At 40.5% G+C, this 18749-nt stretch overlaps 1 protein-coding gene across 8 annotated transcripts in view; it reads right to left on the bottom strand.

Annotated features, from left to right (window-relative positions):
- Window positions 1-18749, bottom strand: part of zmynd11 (zinc finger, MYND-type containing 11) — a 169752-nt gene that overhangs the window by 51669 nt on the left and 99334 nt on the right. For all 8 annotated transcript variants that reach the window (XM_068007899.1, XM_068007873.1, XM_068007908.1 and 5 more), the window contains one exon: window positions 10317-10394. In XM_068007899.1, coding sequence (XP_067864000.1) covers window positions 10317-10394 — 78 coding nt within the window. The remainder of the gene's footprint in view (window positions 1-10316; window positions 10395-18749) is intronic.

Here is an 18749-nt window from a genome sequence, read left to right on the forward strand (position 1 = left end):
TTGGCGGAAGGGTCAAGAACCAGAGGACATAGATTTAAGGTGATTGGCAAAAGAACCAAAGGTTACATGAGGAAAAACTTTTTTACGCAGCAAATGGTAATGATCTGGAATGCACTGCGGGGGCGGGTGGAAGCAGATTCAATCGTGGCTTTGAAAAGGGAAATGGATAAGTACTTGAAAGGAAAAAATGTGCAAGGCTACGGGGATAGGGCGGGGGAGTGGGACTAGCTGGATTGCTCTTAGGAGAGTCGGCATGGACTCGATGGGCCGAATGGCCTCCTTCCCTGCTGTAACCTTTCTATGATTAACATCGAATTCAATCATATTACGATCACTGTTGGATAAACGTTTCCTTACTGTTTAAGGGACACAGTAAATAGAAACAAACTATTTCCAATGATTAGTGTGTCTAGAACTAGGGCACATAGATAGGAGATTAAATGCAAGAGATTTAGGACAAGAGCAAGAGAAATGTTTTTACTCATAGGGTTGTGAAGCTGTGGAATGCACTACCAGAATTAGTGATTGAAGCAGAATCCATGTCAACGTTTAAGTATGTTAGATAGGTGGTTGAGGAATATGGGAACAGGGCAGGCATGTGATTATCCTCCATCCAAACAGTAGTCCTAAACACCAACATGGACTGGTTAGGTTAAACAGCCTGTTTCCCTGCTGTAATTTCTGTAATTAAACAGCCTGTTTCCCTCCTATGAGACTTGGGATCCAGTTTTCTGTCCATGCATCGATATTACTTTGGCTTCAAAGATGCTCCCCCCAAAAATTGTAGGATGGCTTCAAGCCACCCTCCTTCCCTCAACTTAAAAAAAAATCCTGAGCCAATGAAAAAGGTACAGGCACAAATGTTTTTCAAAACCCATTACTCAGAACACACACAAAATGTAATATCCTTGTAAACTGAAGCAGAAAGCCCCAAGCACCAATAAAATTTGAAATATTTAAAAGAACATTAAAGTTGAATTAAACTGGACACAAGTTTCCGGTGCAACATCAAACATGTGTAACATCTTGAATTTTTGACTTATACAAGATATATTGAAGTACTGCAAAACATGAAAATTTAAAGATACTTCCTAGAATTTTGACATCACTGGTCTAGTGAGTAAATGCATCTCTTTAAAACAGTGATATGACAGCACAGAAATGCTGGATTGCAAACACTTCATTTTGTGCCAAGAGTAGTAAACATTTGGTGCTATAGCAAGTTTATTCCATTATTTCAATGCAAGAATTCTGGTGAGGCTGTATTGAAAACAATGGCATCAACACTGACCTCTCATTTTCTCACTGACCCATAGAAGTTTACAGCACAACATGTCTTTACTAAGGCAATCTAAAACTAATCCCAATGCATCACCTCTGCTTCATTTGTTTAATTGCTTTTCCTTTAAAAAAGGCAATAATCTCTGCCTTAATTACTCCCTGTAGCAACAAATTCCACACTCTAACAACTCTGCATCAAGATATTTGTCCTAACCTCATACCTAGTTTTTGTAGTGACAATTTTAAATTGATGGCACCTAGTCAACAACTCCCCGAACTGAGGTAGTCATCTTACCCTATTCACCCCCATCAAACTCTTCAGAATTTTTTAAAAAACTCTAGGTAGACCAGTTAGCCTAACATCTGTGGACAGGAAATTACTAGAGTCTATAATTAAAGAAAGAGCGACTGAACACCTTGAAAATTTTCAGCTGATCAGAGAGTGCCAGCATAGATTTGTAAAAAGGTAGGTCATGCCTTACGAATCTGATTAGTCACCTCTTCGAAAAATTCAAAGTAGTGGACAGAGCAATGTCTATGGATGTTGTTTATCTGGACTTCCAGAAGGTATTCGATAAAGTCCCTCATAAGAGGCTGCTAGCTAAAGTTGAAGCTCATGGAATTGAGGGAAAAAATTATTGACCTGGTTAGGAAATTGGCTGAGCGGCAGGAGACAGAGTAGGGATAATGGGTAGGTACTCAAATTGTCAGGGTGTGACTAGTGGTGTCCCACAGGGATCTGTGTTGGAGCCTCAACTATTCACTGCATTTATTAACGACATAGATAACGGGATAGAGAGCCACATATCAAAGTTTGCCGAAAGCACAAAGATAGGCAGCATTGTAAGCAGTGTAGATGGAAGCATAAATTACAGAGAGATATTAATAGATTAAGTGAATGGGCAAAACTGTGGCAAATGGATTTCAATATAGACAAGTGTGAGGTCATCCACTTTAGACCTAAAAAAGGCTAGATCAGAGTACTTTCTAAATGGTGAAAAGCTTGAAACAATGGAGGTACAAAGAAACATAAGGGTCCATGTATATAAATTAAAATGTCATGCACAGGTACAGAAAATAACCAAAAAGGCTAATGGAATGCTGGCCTTTATATCTAGCGGACTAGAATACAAGGGGGTAGAAGTTATGCTACAGCTATACAAAGCCCTGGTTAGACCACACCTGGAGTACTGTGTTCAGTTCTGGGCATTGCACCTTAGGAAGGATACATTGGCCTCGAAGGGACTGTAGCATGGATTTAATAGATAACCTGGATCCAAGGGTTAAATTACGAGGAGAGATTATTATTGGCTAGTTTGTTCTAGTTTTTTTTATAAAAAGAATATATTTCTCCTGAACTCTATTGATCACCGTTTTAAATATTTACCACTGTCGTTCTGTCAATTTTTTTTTTTAAAACCAGTTTACCTTCCCTAGTTCCATTCGCATCCCCTAAAAATTAGCTTTTTTCCAAATCTATTACATTGGTCTTTGTGTTACTTACATCTTTTTCAAACATTATTTTAAACCTTATTATGTTATGATCGCTGCTGCCTAGATGTACCCCTAGGATTACTACTTCTGTGTATATGGACTTTCAAAAGATGTTTGATAAAGTGCCATGTCAGCGCTTATTAGCAAAATTGAAGCCCGTGGAATAAAAGGGGCAGTGGCAGCATGGATACGAAATTAGCTAAGTGACAGGAAACAGTAGTGAACGGTTATTTTTTGGACTGGAGGAATATATACAGTGGTGCTCCCCAGGGGTCGGTACTAGGACCACTTTTTTAAAAAAATATATTAACGATTTGGACTTGTGTACAGGGCACAATTTCAAAATTTGTAGATGCCACAAAACTTCGAAGTGTAGTAAACAGTGAGGAGAATAGTAATAGACTTCAAAAGGACAGACAGGCTGGTGGAATGGACAAACACATGGCAGACGAAATTTGACGGAGAAGTGCGAAGTGATACATTTTGGCAGGAAGAACGAGGAGACGCAATATAAACTAAATGGTACAATTCTAAAGGGGGTGCAGGAACAGAGAGACCTGGGGGTGTATGTGCACAAATCTTTGAAGGTGGCAGGGCAGGTTGAAAAACGGTTAAAAAGGCATTATGGGATCCTGGGCTTTATAAATAGATGCATAGAGTGCAAAAGCAAAGAAGTTACGTTGAACCTTTATAAAACACAGGTTCGGCCATAGCTGGGAGTATTGTGTCCAATTCTGGGCACCACACATTAGGAAGGATGGTTCCAGGGATGAGGGACTTCAGTTACGTGGATAGACTGGAGAAGCTGGGGCTGTTCTCCTGAGAGCAGAGAAGGTTCAGAGATTTGATAGAAGTGTTCAAAATCATGAAGGGTTTAGATAAAGTAAATAAAGAGAAACTGTTCCCATTGGCGAAAGGGTCGAGAACCAGAGGAGAGATTTAAGATAATTCGCAAAAGAACCAAAGGCGGCACGAGGAAAAACTTTTTTATGCAGCGAATAGTTATGAATCTGGGATGTGTTGCTTGAAAGGGTGGTGGAAGCAGATTCAATCGTGGCTTTCAAAAAGGAATTGGATAAATATTTGAAGGGAAAAAATTTGCAGGGCTACGGGGAAAGAGGTGAACTAACTAGATTGCTCTTACAAAAGGGCCGGCACAGGTTCAATGAGCCGAATGGCCTCCTTCTGCGCTGTAACCATTCTATATTTCTTCCTCGACTTACCTTCCACTATTAGGTGGTCAGTAGAATATACCAATTAACATGATCGATCCCTTAACCTTTGACTCAATCCATATGGATTCAGTTTCTTTCTGATTACTTATGTTCCTTTTTTCTATTACCATTATGTTGTCTCTAATTAGTACAGCTACCCCACCCCCTTCTTCCTTCCCTATCCTTTCTAAATACATTATATTGTGCAATATTTGACTGCTAGTCCTGTTCTTTATGTAGTCATGTTTCAGTTATCCCTAATACATTTGGCTCCTCGCTACGAATTATTGCCTCTAGTTCCTGTTTTGTTTCAGATGCTGCACACATTGATGTACAGGCAATGGAATTTATTTTTAATAATTGTTTCGCTCACTTTATTTTCTAACTATCATCTTATACTTATGTTCTATAACTTTATTTGTTCCCTGACTGTTTAGGTTACCATTATTCCTTGCCTTGGTCTAACCTTTACTCTCCTCTCCTATTTCTTTTATCTTCAGACATGTTATTTTCACCAGATCTCTGCACCCCACCACCCATCTTATCTCCATCTAGACCACGACCCCACTGCCGAACACCAAAATATTATTTTCCAGATTGTCACTAATCTATCATCTTCTGGAGTTCTTTGCCCCATAGCCTCCAATTTCATTATTCACGAACCTCCCACTACCCATTTTACCTCCTTCCCAGGATTAACCATTTTAGCTAGTTTGTCAGATTCATCATTTCAGATACTGTCCACTGGACTTGTCTCCTCCTACCTTGACTTCTCTCATCTTGCCAGTACCCCTCTACCTATTTCAGTGACTCTACTATTTGTCACTTAAAGGATTTCAGGTTCTCCAGCGCCATTCAAATAATTTGCTTCTTTCAATTCAAAGTTAATGGATGATGGCAGGAAATTACCTCATCAACATGTTTCAGGAAGTTCAGCTCTAAAAGTGACATTTGTATTTGACAGACAACACAAGCTGCTCTACATCAGGGAGATGAGTTACTGATCACATTGAACAAGTTATCTCCAACTTTCTGTACCTGTTCTTTTGCTTCTTGTTTAAGAGCATGCCTGTTACAAGTGAGAAAGGAGATGAACTATACACTAACATTCACATACTAAGCCTAGTACTTCATCAGACTAAAAGAAAGAACTTGCATTTATATACACCTTTCACAACCTCAGGTCCCAAAGCTCTTTACAGCCAGTGAAGTCGTTTTGAAGTGCCGTCATTGTTGTAAAGGCAAGAGGGCTACCAACTGAGCCAAAGCTATCAAATCTGTATTGCCAAATGTTCCTATGAATGTGTTTCAGGCAAACATGCATTTTACCATAAACACCTGATATTGTGGCAGAAAAGACCTATTTGAGAATGGACCAAAAGTTCTAAGGCGACTGGAAGAGAGAAGCTAGGTTGCATCTCCAATAGATCGATCATTATATCCCATGTTGTTGAAAGCCCAAACTTACGCTCAAACTAGTGTACGGGTGACTGACCTTTCAGTGCTCATGAGCTGGGGGGAAAATTCTATCTGGCGATGAGCTGCAAGTGTTCAGACTCTTATATTAATGCTTGGGTCCTGTGAGACCAAGTGGGTCTCACTGTCATTAGCTCTACAGAGATCAGGTTATTTATCTTCTGGAGTACCATGCACTCATTCTGTGGCACTCCATTGCAGTGACAATGTTTTGTAACTTCTATGTAGAAAATATTAGCGATATATACTACAATGTGAGAAAAAAATGAAGCATTTTTAGTATTAACATTGATTATTTATTAGACTTTTTCTTGCTGGTCATAGCAGTCAGTCTGGAGAATAGCAAAGTCTGCATTGCTTGTAAATCTGTATGTGTTCGATACTATTCATTTATCTGTTTTGATGATCAATAAATTTATCTAGTAATCGATAGCTTGCAGTCTGAGAACATATTCATCCACCTACCAAAGGTGAGATCACATCACATGGCAACACGCCATATATTCCAGCCAGGCATGGGAAGGGTTCTCTGTTCAACCCACTGGGTCTCACTATGTTTACATAGATATTGGCCAGGTAATGGCACACTCCCATTCCTAGGGATACGAGGTCCAGCAGTAATACTGAACTTAAGGATAATGTCTGGTGTAGAAAGCCAAAACTCCACTTTTTTTGTTGAGTAATTAACAAAATTTCCACCCATAATTCTAAATTTTTTTAAAATTGAAGGTCATTAGTTTCCAAATATTTCAGTAATCCCAGCAATAATTAAAATATATCATTTATGTTAATGTATATTGAAACACCCCTGGTACTAATAGTAATACCAGTATAGTCTGATAAATAAAACACTACTAGTAATATTAATATTTTCACTAACTACAACAACATGCTCACAAGATAGTCAGTGAAAGGAATCAATACAACTTTTAAAGTGCTTTGTTTCTCAATATTTTATGGAAATCCATTTTACTTGGTTCTGTGGGAATGTAGCAAATCTGCAATATAAGTTCCACTCAAAACAGATTTGTAATTTGATTTTACATACTGAAGAGGTTTAAAAAAAAGGCTGCACAGAAAATGGAACTAAACAGAAATCTGATGAAGGGCAATGGTCTTAAAGTATGGGTACTTCTTACATGGCAGTCTTTTAAGTTCAAGTATTCCCTCTGAGAACTGGTTTTAATCTGCCGACATTATTCATTTCTTCATTTACAACCAAGAAGTTTCTTCATTGGTAACCGGTGGATTCTTCAAACAATTTGCCTCAGCACTGAATGAGTCAACAAGAACATAACCAGAAGCCAGATTGACTCCAAACTGTTAAATCCTTGAACAAATCTTAGCTTGATAACCCAAAGATTGTGCAATGCTTGTAGCTCTGTGAACCATCTGTCATATTACCTATTTCATTAGCCGTAATTGTGGCTGAGAAGTATGCCGGTACACCTCTCAGCAACAAAGTCTGAAATAGTTCAAACTTGTTTAGAAAAGCAAATACACATTGCCCAGTTCAGTTAACACCTAACATCTTTCCTTGCAAGTCCAGATTTGATTTGTCCAGTTGTAGCAACAGGTCTGCTAGAAAAGGCCAAATCCAAATGCACAGAGGTCTGTTAATTCAGGGTATGCTTTGCATTTTTCTTCCATGAATACTTTCACAGGGTTGAACAAAAACCAAACAATCACTCTAGAAAGCATACTGTGCAGTGAAGCAGGAAGTCTAAAGGGAGATTTTCCTCACTGAATTTTCAATCACAGAATTTTGAATTGCTTGCGGTTCAATGCGTTGGTTTCAATGTAGTTCCCAATTTCCAAAACAATTTTTATGAAGTGCTTCAAACTGTGATACTTTGACTTCAGCTGCTCCAAAGAATGATGCAACAAAATGCCCAGAATTTAGGAAAGCTGTCACCAGTTTTACAAAGTTTCATTAACCCGCTTACTAATCCTAACACTATTGCAATAGCAGCAAGTTTCTGTGAAGGCAACCTTGCTTTCTGATCAATAAGACATCAAAGGCTTCCTTGGTATATACAACCCAGGTTTCATTTTTCAATGAGTGTCAAGCAATTCTTCCTTCACAGTGCAGTCATCCAACAAAATATGCACAAATCATTGTTGAGGTTTGCCCTCTACACAAGACTCAGTTAATTGGAGACTTAAATATACCATCTCTAGTGTGAATGCATTTGTGATTCAATACCACTACTTAGATCAGAGATCCGGTGCTCTGTAAAACGAAACAGCTGCAGATCTAAAATTTCCTTTTGCTATTGATTGTTATATTGGCAGAGGATATCTACAATGTCATTGATAAACATTTCTCCCAATCACCCCTGGGATAAGGCTTCCCCCCCCCCCCCCACCAGACAATATTCCACACAAAGTTAGTCACAGTCTCAGCTTGTTTAGTCTATTTTCTGACAACTACTTTTTGTTTTATTAGTTGATCTTTCAAGATCACTAAGTTTGAGAAACTGGTGTAAAATTCTTTTCAATGTGCTCATGATTAGTGCTGCAATGACAAAGATTTGAACAGAGATAGACTGTCATGACAAAGGCGCCCTCAGGCCCTCCCATTATGCTTCACAAAATAATGGGCAAGTTCCAAGTTCTTTTGCTCGTGATCCTGGTGCCCATACTGCTCCTCGAACCCACTCCCTTAAAATAGCACTTCATGCTTCATAACCACAGGACAAGTGCAATATGCATGACTGTGGCCAAGTCATGTTCCAAAAGTTACATTTAGGTGATCTCCTGAAAGCCAAACATTGAAAAGCTGATGGTGCCATTTTAGGAACCGATGAAACCAGTAATTCCATCCCCTGCTCGTACTTCTACCCCCTGTACATTAGAATAACTAACTTTTTCACCATCCTCTGCTCTGTGGCTTTGGGCATCTCCTGCTTATATGGTTTGGAAGATAGAGTTTCAAATTGCAACCACTACTAACCCCACAGAGGTAACAAGAAGTGAGTTGGAGCCAGCAGACCCTCCATCTCCAGCACTGCTTACCTCATTATAGATTCATTGCTACTGAAAGAATGTCACACTTGTATGGAACATGCACTACAAAATAACTTGTTATTTCATTCCTTCATTTCACTTGAATAAATAAGACCTACAGTGCCTGGGAAAAGCAGTGGCACTTGAAGAAATTAAACCTTTGATGCAGTTTAGCTTCTGCAACTTTCACAAAATAAAAAGTGGCAAAGCAGCAGAATGATTGCCGATTAAAAATTCATTTTTATATTGGGCCACAAAGAAAACCCTTTTCATGTCCAAATTAGGGAAAATAAGATTACAATGTACTCAAACAGAATGTTTTATTAATCTAATTAATGAAAAGTAAACTTAAAACATTTGAAAAAAAATATTCAAAAGGACAATAAACATTTGGAAAAATCCAGCAGGAAGAGAGTGGAATTAAAGACACTGGTAGCATTCAAAATACAATTGAATGCTAGACTGGGTGAGTAGGAGTATGAGACAGGCAGCTTCCATCAGCTGAGTGGCCTTTTCCTGTCCTCGATTTTTACATGAGTCCTTATTTTTTAAAAAAAATTTGTTCATGGGATGTGGGCGTCGTTGGCAAAGCCAGCATTTATTGACCATCCCTAATTGCCCTTGAGAAGGTGGTGGTGAGCTGTCTTCATGAATCGCTGCAGTCTGTGTGGTGAACGTTCTCCCACAGTGCTGAGGTAGGGAGCTCCAGGATTTTGACCCAGCGGCGATATATTTCCAAGTCAGGATGGTGTGTGACTTGGAGGGGAACATGCAGGTGGGTGTTGTTCCCATGTGCCTGCTGCCCTTGTCCTTCTGGTGGTAGAGGTCGCGGGTTTGGTAGGTGCTGTTGAAGAAGCCTTGGCGAGTTGCTGCAGTGCATCCTGTGGATGGTACACACTGCAGCCACTGTGCGCCGGTGGTGGAGGGAGTCAATGTTTAAGGTGGTGGATGGGGTGCCAATCAAGCGGGCTGCTTTGTCCTGGATGGTGTCGAGCTTCTTCAGTTTTGTTGGAGCTGCACTCATCCAGGCAAGTGGAGAGTATTCTATCACACTCCTGACTTGTGCCTTGTAGATGGTGGAAAGGCTTTGGGGAGTCAGGAGGCGAGTCACTCGCCGCAGAATACCCAGCCTCTGACCACTTCTTGTAGCCACAGTATTTATGTGCTGGTCCAGTTAAGTTTCTGGTGACCCCCAGGATGTTGATGGTGGGGGATTCGGCAATGGTAATGCCGTTGAATGTCAAGGGGAGGTGGTTAGATTCTCTCTTGTTGGAGATGGTCATTGCTTGGCACTTGTCTGGTGCAAATGTTACTTACCACTTATCAGCCTAAGCCTGGACGTTATCCAGGTCTTGCTGCATGCGGGCTCGGACTGCTTCGTTATCTAAGGGGTTGTGAATGGAACTGAACACTGTGCAATAGTCAACGAACATCCCCATTTCTGATGGAGGGAAGGCCATTGATGAAGCAGCTGAAGATGGTTAGGCCTAAGGCACTGCCCTGAGGAACTCCTGCAGCAATGTCCTGTGGCTGAGATAACTGGCCTCTAACAACCACTACCATCTTCCTTTTGTGCTAGGTATGACTCCGGCCACTGGAGAGTTTCCCCCCCCCCCCCACCACCGATTCCCATTGACTTCAATTTTACTAGGGCTCCTTGGTGCCACACTCGGTCAAATGCTGCCTTGATGTCAAGGGCAGTTATTCTTACCCCACTTTATAATGTCACTGATGGTATAAGATCAAAGGAAAAAAACACCGGTTGCACAAAGTAATGGACAGCTGATTCACTACAGTTTGGAGACCATGGAATTGCGTTTATTTCTTGAAACAGATACTTACCCTCTCCTTCATGCGAGAAACAATGTATCCCAAATATCTGCCCATAGCTTGCTTGTTTGTGTTCTTCTTTTTCATGCTCTATTATGAAGAAAAGTTAAATTAGTAAAGTTTTGCTCACTGCCCAACCTACTACAATAAGCAAAGTAACTCGAAGACATTCAATTTACATTAACTTGGGAGTCTCAAAGACATATGCAACTGATATCAGATACTAGATACTATTTGATTTATAAAGGCTCCACATAACAATTTTTCAAAGAGACTATGTAATGGAAACTGAAAAAATTTGTGCCAGAAACCGTATGTCTGATATTAAAAAAAACTTCTGGTTTACTGAACATAGAAAGCCAACTGGCCATCCACTAAGAAAGCAATCTATTTTTAGTTATTTTATCCATTTGAAGGCTCCCCTTAGCTTTGAAATGGGTTGCAAATATCTATAGGGTCAAAGAGATCAGCTGATGCCCACAAGATTATACAGATATTTTTTCGAAACCACGGCGTCCTATTTGACCCCAAGCTGAGTTTCCGACCCCACCTCCACATCATCGTCCATCTTTGCCTCTGCACATCTTCTACCGAAACCCTCATCCATACCTGCGTCATCTCCAGACTAGACTATTCCATTACTCTTCTGGCCAGTCTCCTAACCTCTGCCCTCCATAAGCTTCAGCTCATCCAAAACTCTGCTGTCTGTGTCCTATCTCTCGCCGTCTTATTCACTCATCGCCTCTGTGCTCTACTGATCTACGTTGGCTTCCAGTGCCCTAACACCTCCAATTTAAAAGTTGCATCCTTAGATTTAAATCCCATTGTGTCCTCACCCCTCCCTATAATCTTCTCCAGCCCTACAACTCTCCGAAGAACTCTGCATTCCTCCAACTCTAACATCCCCCACTCCCTTCGCCCACAGCCTTGCCATCAGCCATCTAGGCTCTGGAATTCTCTCCCTAAATCTCACTGCCACTTCACCTTACTCTCCTCCTTTAAAACCTTTCTTAAAAACCCTCTTTGACCAAGCTTTTAGTCACCCTTCTGATATCTCCTTCTTCAGCGCAGTGTTGATATTTGTTTGATTGTTTCTGTGAAGCAGCTAGTGACCTTTTTCTTCTACGTTTAAGGTGCTATGTAAGTGCAAGTTGTTGTTGAATATATTGGGATAGTGTTCCACTTCAAGGCCATAGGAAATAATAGTGGACAGCACTATAGTGTTCTCAGTTCTCATTTAAAAATTTGATAAAATTAATAGATCTCACATTACAATGGTCACACTGACTTGGCAAAAAGTGTTTTGTGACAGGAGTGTAATGTAATGCAACACGATATAATGATCTCGAACAAAAATAAAATGAACATAGGTTTTAAAGAATGGGGAAAACCACCAGTAAAAACCATAACGGTCACAAAAAAAAAATTGGCATGGATAGTAGGTGTGCAGTGACTCTGAAGACAACACTAGATATGGTACATTTCTCGCACTATTAAATGCCAAGTGTCCATTTACAAAAGCGAAAATAAAAAAAATAATTGAGAGAATTCAAACTTTACTGACACCTGAGCTTCTTGACCGTGTTGCTGAAGAGCGGTCAACATTTCAATGCCTTAGGAGCGATATTTACAAAATCAGTAAGAGTGGCATCTTAACTTTGCCTCCCCGTCTAGCGACAATGGGATGTTTAACCAAATCAATGGCTAACTGAACAGAAACAGCCTTTTGCCAATCATAGAACCACAGATAGACAGGAGAAGGTCATTCGGCCCAGGTGTCTGTGCTGGCTGTTTGGAAGAGCTTTCCAATTAGTCGCATTCCCCAGCTCTTTCCCCATTGCCATGCAAAATTTTCCCCTTCAAGTATTTATCCAATTCCCTTTTCAAAGTTGCGTAAACATTTTTTTTTCCATGTGTCGCCTCTGGTTCTTTTAGTTTAAATCGGTGTCCTCTGGTTACCGACCCTTCTGCCGCTGGAAACAGTTTCGCCTTATTTCCTGTGTCGAACCCCTTCATGATTTTCATAACACCTCTATCAAATCTCCCCTTAATCTTCTCTGTTCTAAGGAGAACAATCCCAGTTTCTCTAGTCTCTGAAGTAACTGAAGTCTTTCATCCCTGGCACCATTCTAGTAAATCTCTTCTGCACCCTCTCCTAAGGCCTTGACATATTTCCTAAAGTATGGTGCCTAGAATTGGCCACAATACTCCAGCTGGGGCCTATCCAGTGTTTTATAAAGGTTTAGCATAACTTCCTTGCTTTTGTACTCTATGCCTCTGTTAATAAAGCTCAGGATCCCGTATCCCTTCTCAACTTGTCCTGCCACCTCGTACAGGCACAGGTCGCGCTGCTCCTGCACCCCCTTTAAAATTGTATAATTTAGTTTATATTGCTTCTCCTCATTCTTCCTACCAAAATGAATCCCTTCAGACTTCTCTGCGTTAAATTTCATCTGCCATGTATCTGCCCATTTCACCAGTCTGCCTATGTCCTCCTGTTACTATCCTCCTCACTGTCTACTACAATCACAAAAGTATGGCGTACTAGCTAGATAATGACTATAAGTAGCCCTGTAGTTCTAGCAGTGGATTCCAACATGCAACATTTTTAGTTTGAATCCCAACCTTTGTAAATATGGTGATTCCCAATGGGTAACCTTTGCAGCAATGCAGAAGATCTGAGTCTCTCCAGCTAGCTTAAGGAAAATTAGTCTTTAGTCTGTCATAAAAGTATCAGTGCAATTATTCCATCATTACCACTGTATCCGGTAGCCCATTAAGCATAGTCTTGTAACTGTCAAAAAGATACATTATATTCCTTTTTAGAATTAATTTCCCTTCTGTTCAAAGCTAATCCAAGTTTTTCCCCCCAAACGGAAATCCATTCACCAATCAAAAAGTAACTTTCCAAAATCTATTGTTTATGGAATGGGTCCTTGGCCAGGCTACTAGGTTAAGTGTATCTCAGCACTCCACTTCAGGGTGAGACATGAGTGATCAAAATGATAAAAATCAGGAGGAAACAGCCCAGCTGATGGTCAATGTGGAGCAGCTAGCTTACTCCACTTTATTGGTTCAAGATGACTATTGAAGGTAGAGGGGGATTTTAAAAAGAATGCACTTTGCTGTCAAATTGAATACAAAAAAAGACTAATTTAAAACAAAAAATGAGCAGCTGTCAATAAACATCCATTTAAAGGGAACAGAAATTAACAGAACAGGGAATTCAGGAGAAACTTCTTTACCCAGAAAGTGGTCAGAATGTGGAACTCGCTACCACAAGTAGTTGAGGCGACTAGCATAGATGCATTTAAGGAGAAGCTAGATAAACACAAAGAAGAGCGAAGTAGAAGGATATGTTGATGGGGTTAGATGAAGGGTGGGAGGAGGCTCATGTGGAGCATAAACACCGGCATGGACTTCTTGGGCTGAATGGCCTGTTTCTGTGCTGTACATTCTATGTAATTTTATGTATGTAGAACAAAACCCTGAAATGTAATATGGTTTTGAAAAATACTTTAGGCTCAACATTTGTTTCTAATACTGTGACAATAACAGGCATAGGATAAATTTGAATCATAAGACCTAGACTTTCCAACTTAATGTCTTTTGCATTGGAATGTTGATATAAAAATACTTCAAAATAAGAGTTAATTTCTTTGATGAAGTATCAAAGAGGGTTAGAATGATAGAATGGCCTCCTTCCGTGCTGTAACGATTCAGCCCATCGAGTCCATGTCGGCTCTCTGCAAGGGCAATCCAGCAAGTCCCACTACCCCGCCCTTTCCCTGTAGCCCTGCAATTTTTTTCCCTTCAAGTACCTATCCAATTCCCTTTTGAAAGCCACAATTGAGTCTGCCTCCACTACCCCCTCAGGCAGTGTATTCCAGATCTTAACCACACACTGTAAAAAAAAAAGGTTTTTCCTCATGTCGCCTTTGGTTCTTTTGCCAATCACCTTAAATCCATGTCCTCTGGTTCTTGACCCTTCCACCAATGGGAACAGTTTCTCTCTATCTACTTTGTCTAGACCCTTCATGATTTTGAATACGTCTATCAAATCACCTCTTAACTTTCTTTGCTCTAAGGGGAGCAACCAGCTGCTCCAGTCTATCCACGTTACTGAAGTCATTCATCCCTGGGACCATTCTAGTAAATCTCTTCTGCACCCTCCCTAAGGCCTTCACATCCTTCCGAAAGTGCGGTGCCCAGAACTGGACACAATACTCCAGTTGTAGCCGAACCAGTGTTTTATAAAGGTTCATCATAACTTGCTTTTGTACTCTATGCCTCCAGTTATAAAGCCCAGGATCCGGTATGCTTTAACTGCTTTTTCAATCTGCCCTGCCACCTTCAAAGATTTGTGCACATAACAATTACGGTTGAAGAAGGTAATGCAGTAGATGTTGTATCAATGGACTTTCAAATGGCATTTTATAAAGTACCACATAACAGACTTATTCGGAAAATAGAAGCACATGGGATTAAAGGCTCGGTGGTAACTTGGGAATGTAATTGGCCAATGGATAGGTGGCACAGAGTAGCGGTGAACTGATGTTTTTCTGACTAGCGAAGTATGCAGTGGGGTCCCCCAGGGATCAGTATTAGGACCATTGCTTTTCCTGTTGTATATAAATGACCTGGACTTGGATATAGGGAGTACAATTTCAAAGTTTGCAGATGATACAAAACTTGGCAACGTAGTAAATAGCGAGGAAGATAGTAGCAGACTTCAGAAGGACATACACAGACTGGTGAGATGGGCAGACATATGGCAGATGCAATTTAATGCTGGTAAGTATGAAGTGATGCACAGAGGGGAACAACATGGAGAGGCAGTATAATCTAAATGGTACTATTTTGAGGGGGGATGCAAGAACAGGGGGTGCATATTCACAAATCTTTGAAGGTGCCAGGGTAAGTTGATAAGACGGTTAAGAAAGCCTATGTGATACTTGGCTTTGTAAATAGGAGCATTGAATAGAAAAACAAGGAAGTCATGCTAAATCTTTACAAATCTCTGGTTAGGCCTCAGCTGGAGTAGTGTACACAATTCTGGGCACCACACTTTAGGAAGGATGCCAAGGCCTTGGAGAGGATACAGAGGAGGTTTACCAGGATGATATCAGGGATGAGGGACTTCAGTTATGTTGAGAGATTGGAGAAGCTAGGATTGTCCTCCTTAGAGCAGGGATGACTTAATAGAGTTGATCAAAATAATGAGGGGTTTTGATAGAATAGGGAGAAAGTGTCTCCTCTGGCAAGTGGGTCGGTGGCCAGAGATCATAGATTTAAAATAATTGGCAAAATAACGAGGGGGAAAATGAGGAGAAATTTTTTCAGCAGGTTGTTAAGATCTGTAACGCACCTACCTGAAAGGGTAGTGGGGCAGATTCCATAGGAACTTTCAAACGGCGATTGGACATGTACTTGAAGAGGATTAAGTTGCAGGGTTATGGGAAAAAGCTGCAGTGTGCGACTAAATTGGACAGCTCTTTCAAAGAGCTGGCACTACTGGCCGAATGGCCGCCTTCTGTGCTGTAAGATTCTATGATTCTAAGTACTTCACACAAATTATTAAACAGTATCCAGTTTGCAGCTCGAATCATGATATTTGTACTTTAATGCAATTTTATACATTTAATCGCCCAATTGCCTCAGCACTTCGAATACATATATTTAAAAGGGGACAATGAAGAAATTAACTATTTTTACTCACTCCAAAGATCTGTATTGAAATTGAATTCTTCAGTATGTGGGAATTTTTAAAAAGACAGGAATATAATTGAAAGAACTAAAACTTAATTTGGAAAATATTCAAAGTGGTTTGCACACAAGCCTAGTTTCAAACCTCTAAAACCTCTCTCTGCTACCCTTAAAAAACTGCAACTATTAAAGCATTTCCAGAAACAAAGTTTGTATGGAAAGTAAAGTGACAGAACTAAAGAAATAGAAGGACAGATCAATAAATTTCTCAACTCAGTCTCCATCTTCTTTGCTAAAGTGGCTAATTTGTTATCTCTACCTTGGGAGTAATATTTTTCTAACCAAGATAGCATTCATTTATAAGAATGCAACCCCTACCAAACCCAAAATATCAATTTTCATACCTTCTCTCAAAGTGCTGAGCCTGTATCGCTTTGTTTTATAATTTTTTTAAAAATCAAAAAGGGAATGAGTTCTTTGATGAAGTAACGGAGAGGGTTGATACGGGTGGTGCAGTTGATGTTATGTAAATGGACTTTCAAAAGGCGTTTGATAAAGTGCCACATAATAGACTGGTTAGCAAAATTGATGCCCATGGGATTAAAGGGGCAGTGGCAGCGTGGATATGAAAGTGGCTAAGGGACAGAAAGCAAAGTAGTGGTGAATCGTTGTTTCTCACACTGGTGCTCTCCAGCTGTTGGTTATTAGCACCACTGCTCTTTTTGATATATATTAATGACCTGGACTTGGGTATAGAGGGCATAATTTCAAAGTTTACAGATAACATGAAATTTGGAAATGTAGTAAACAATGAGGATAGTAGGACTTCAGGAGGGCACAGACTGGTGAAATGGGAAGGCACATGGCAGATCAACTTTAACACACAGAAGTGTAAAATTATACATTTTGGTAGGATGAATGAGGCGAGGCAATATAAACTAAATAGTACAATTTTAAAGGAGGTGCAGGAACAGAGACTTGGGTGTTTACGTGCAGAAATCTTTGAAGGCAGGATAAGTTGAGACGGCTGTTAAAAAAGCAAATGGGATCCTTGGCTTTATAAATAGAGGCATAGAGTACAAAAGCAAGGAGGTGATGCTAAATCTTTATAAATCACAAGTTAGGCCTCAGCTGGAGTAGTTTCCCCAATTCTGGGCACCACACTTTAGGAAGGATGTCAAGGCCTTAGCGAGGATGCGTAAGAGATTTACTTGAATGGTACCAGGGATAAGGCACTTTGGTTATGTGGAGAGACTAGAGAGGCTGGGATTGCTCTTCTTAGAGCAGAAGGTTATGGGGCAATTTAATAGATGTGTTCAAAATTATATGGGGTTTTGTTAGAGTACATAGGGAAAAACTGATAAAGTACATAGGGTCAGTAACCAGAGGACACAGATTTAAGGTGTCCTTAAAAGGCAAAAGAACCGGGGGGAGATGGAGAATTTTTTTTTAAAAACACCGAGTTATGATCTGGAATGCACTGCCTAAAAGGATGGTGGAAGCAGATTCAATAGTAACTTTCAAAAGGGAATTGAATAAATACTTGAAAAGGAAAGAATTTGCTGGGCTTTGGGGGAAAAGAGCAGGGGAGTGGGACTAATTGGATACCTCTTCAAAGTTCAGGCACAAGCACGAAGGGCCGAATGGCCTCCTCCTGTGCAGTACAATTCTATAAAATCAAAATACGTTGAAACAGCTACTGATAGTGTCAATAAACTAGTTTACCATGGACAAAAACAAAATCACAGGCACCCAGCAAATTATTCACAGACTGAAAGAAACGCAATCAAATTAGTTAAACAGCAAATATTTCTTCACATCTCCACAAAGGCAGATCACAGCTAGTCCAGTGCTGCATTTATAGTGGCAACCTGTCTTTCAGCAACAGTACGGTTACGTAAATGAAGCAACGCCATCTCTGATGGTAACCATCTCTACAGGTGCGAGTATTAATATAACCAACTGGCCAATAGAATCATCCATGAGTTGATCTGCCCAAATGTGGGTTTTGCACTTAAACATTCCAAGTTCTATCCTTGATCTCAGCCAGGGCAGAGGTACTATAATGGCTTCAGCACCCTTGACTCAGACGGCTGACCCATCCTGGAAATGCATTTGCCATGTGAAGACAGAATCAGTTTGGCTGTGATGGCTGCCAACACACTCTCAAGGCTACCATACAGCACTTGGGTGAAATTCGGGAGGTTGACCAATATTCCAATCACAGCCTTCAGGGAAATGTGGGGGTAGGACAGACTACGAAGCATGAAAAGAAAAAAGAGAGAGAATGACCATGTAGCAGTGACCCCAGGGAATGTCAACATTGACTCCATACTTCCTTAAGGCTCACGGGTTTAGGTAAAACAAGGTCAAGGAAACCTCTTGATCACAACCAACCCCTCCCGCAATGACAAATCATTACTCCTCTATGTTGTATTGTATTGAGGTTATACCACAATCTGCAACTTCTTGGCCCTGCACGTCACTCGCTCACTGATCACCATCAAGACTGGTTCAATTGGAAGTGTCAAAGGGCATGCCTGGAGCAGCACCAGACATACCTCAGAATGAGGAACCAACCTAGTGAAGCTACTACACAGGGCTACCAAAAGCAGCAGGCTATAGATGGAGCTAAACGGTCCCACAACCAACAGATCAGAGCAAAGTGCTGTAAGCCCTACCACATCCAGTCAAGAGTCAACAACAAAGCAACTGACAAGAGGCAGCACCTTTAGGAAC

Source organism: Heptranchias perlo, chromosome 2 (genome assembly GCF_035084215.1).
Source record: "Heptranchias perlo isolate sHepPer1 chromosome 2, sHepPer1.hap1, whole genome shotgun sequence".
In the NCBI taxonomy this organism is placed as follows: Eukaryota; Metazoa; Chordata; class Chondrichthyes; order Hexanchiformes; family Hexanchidae; genus Heptranchias; species Heptranchias perlo.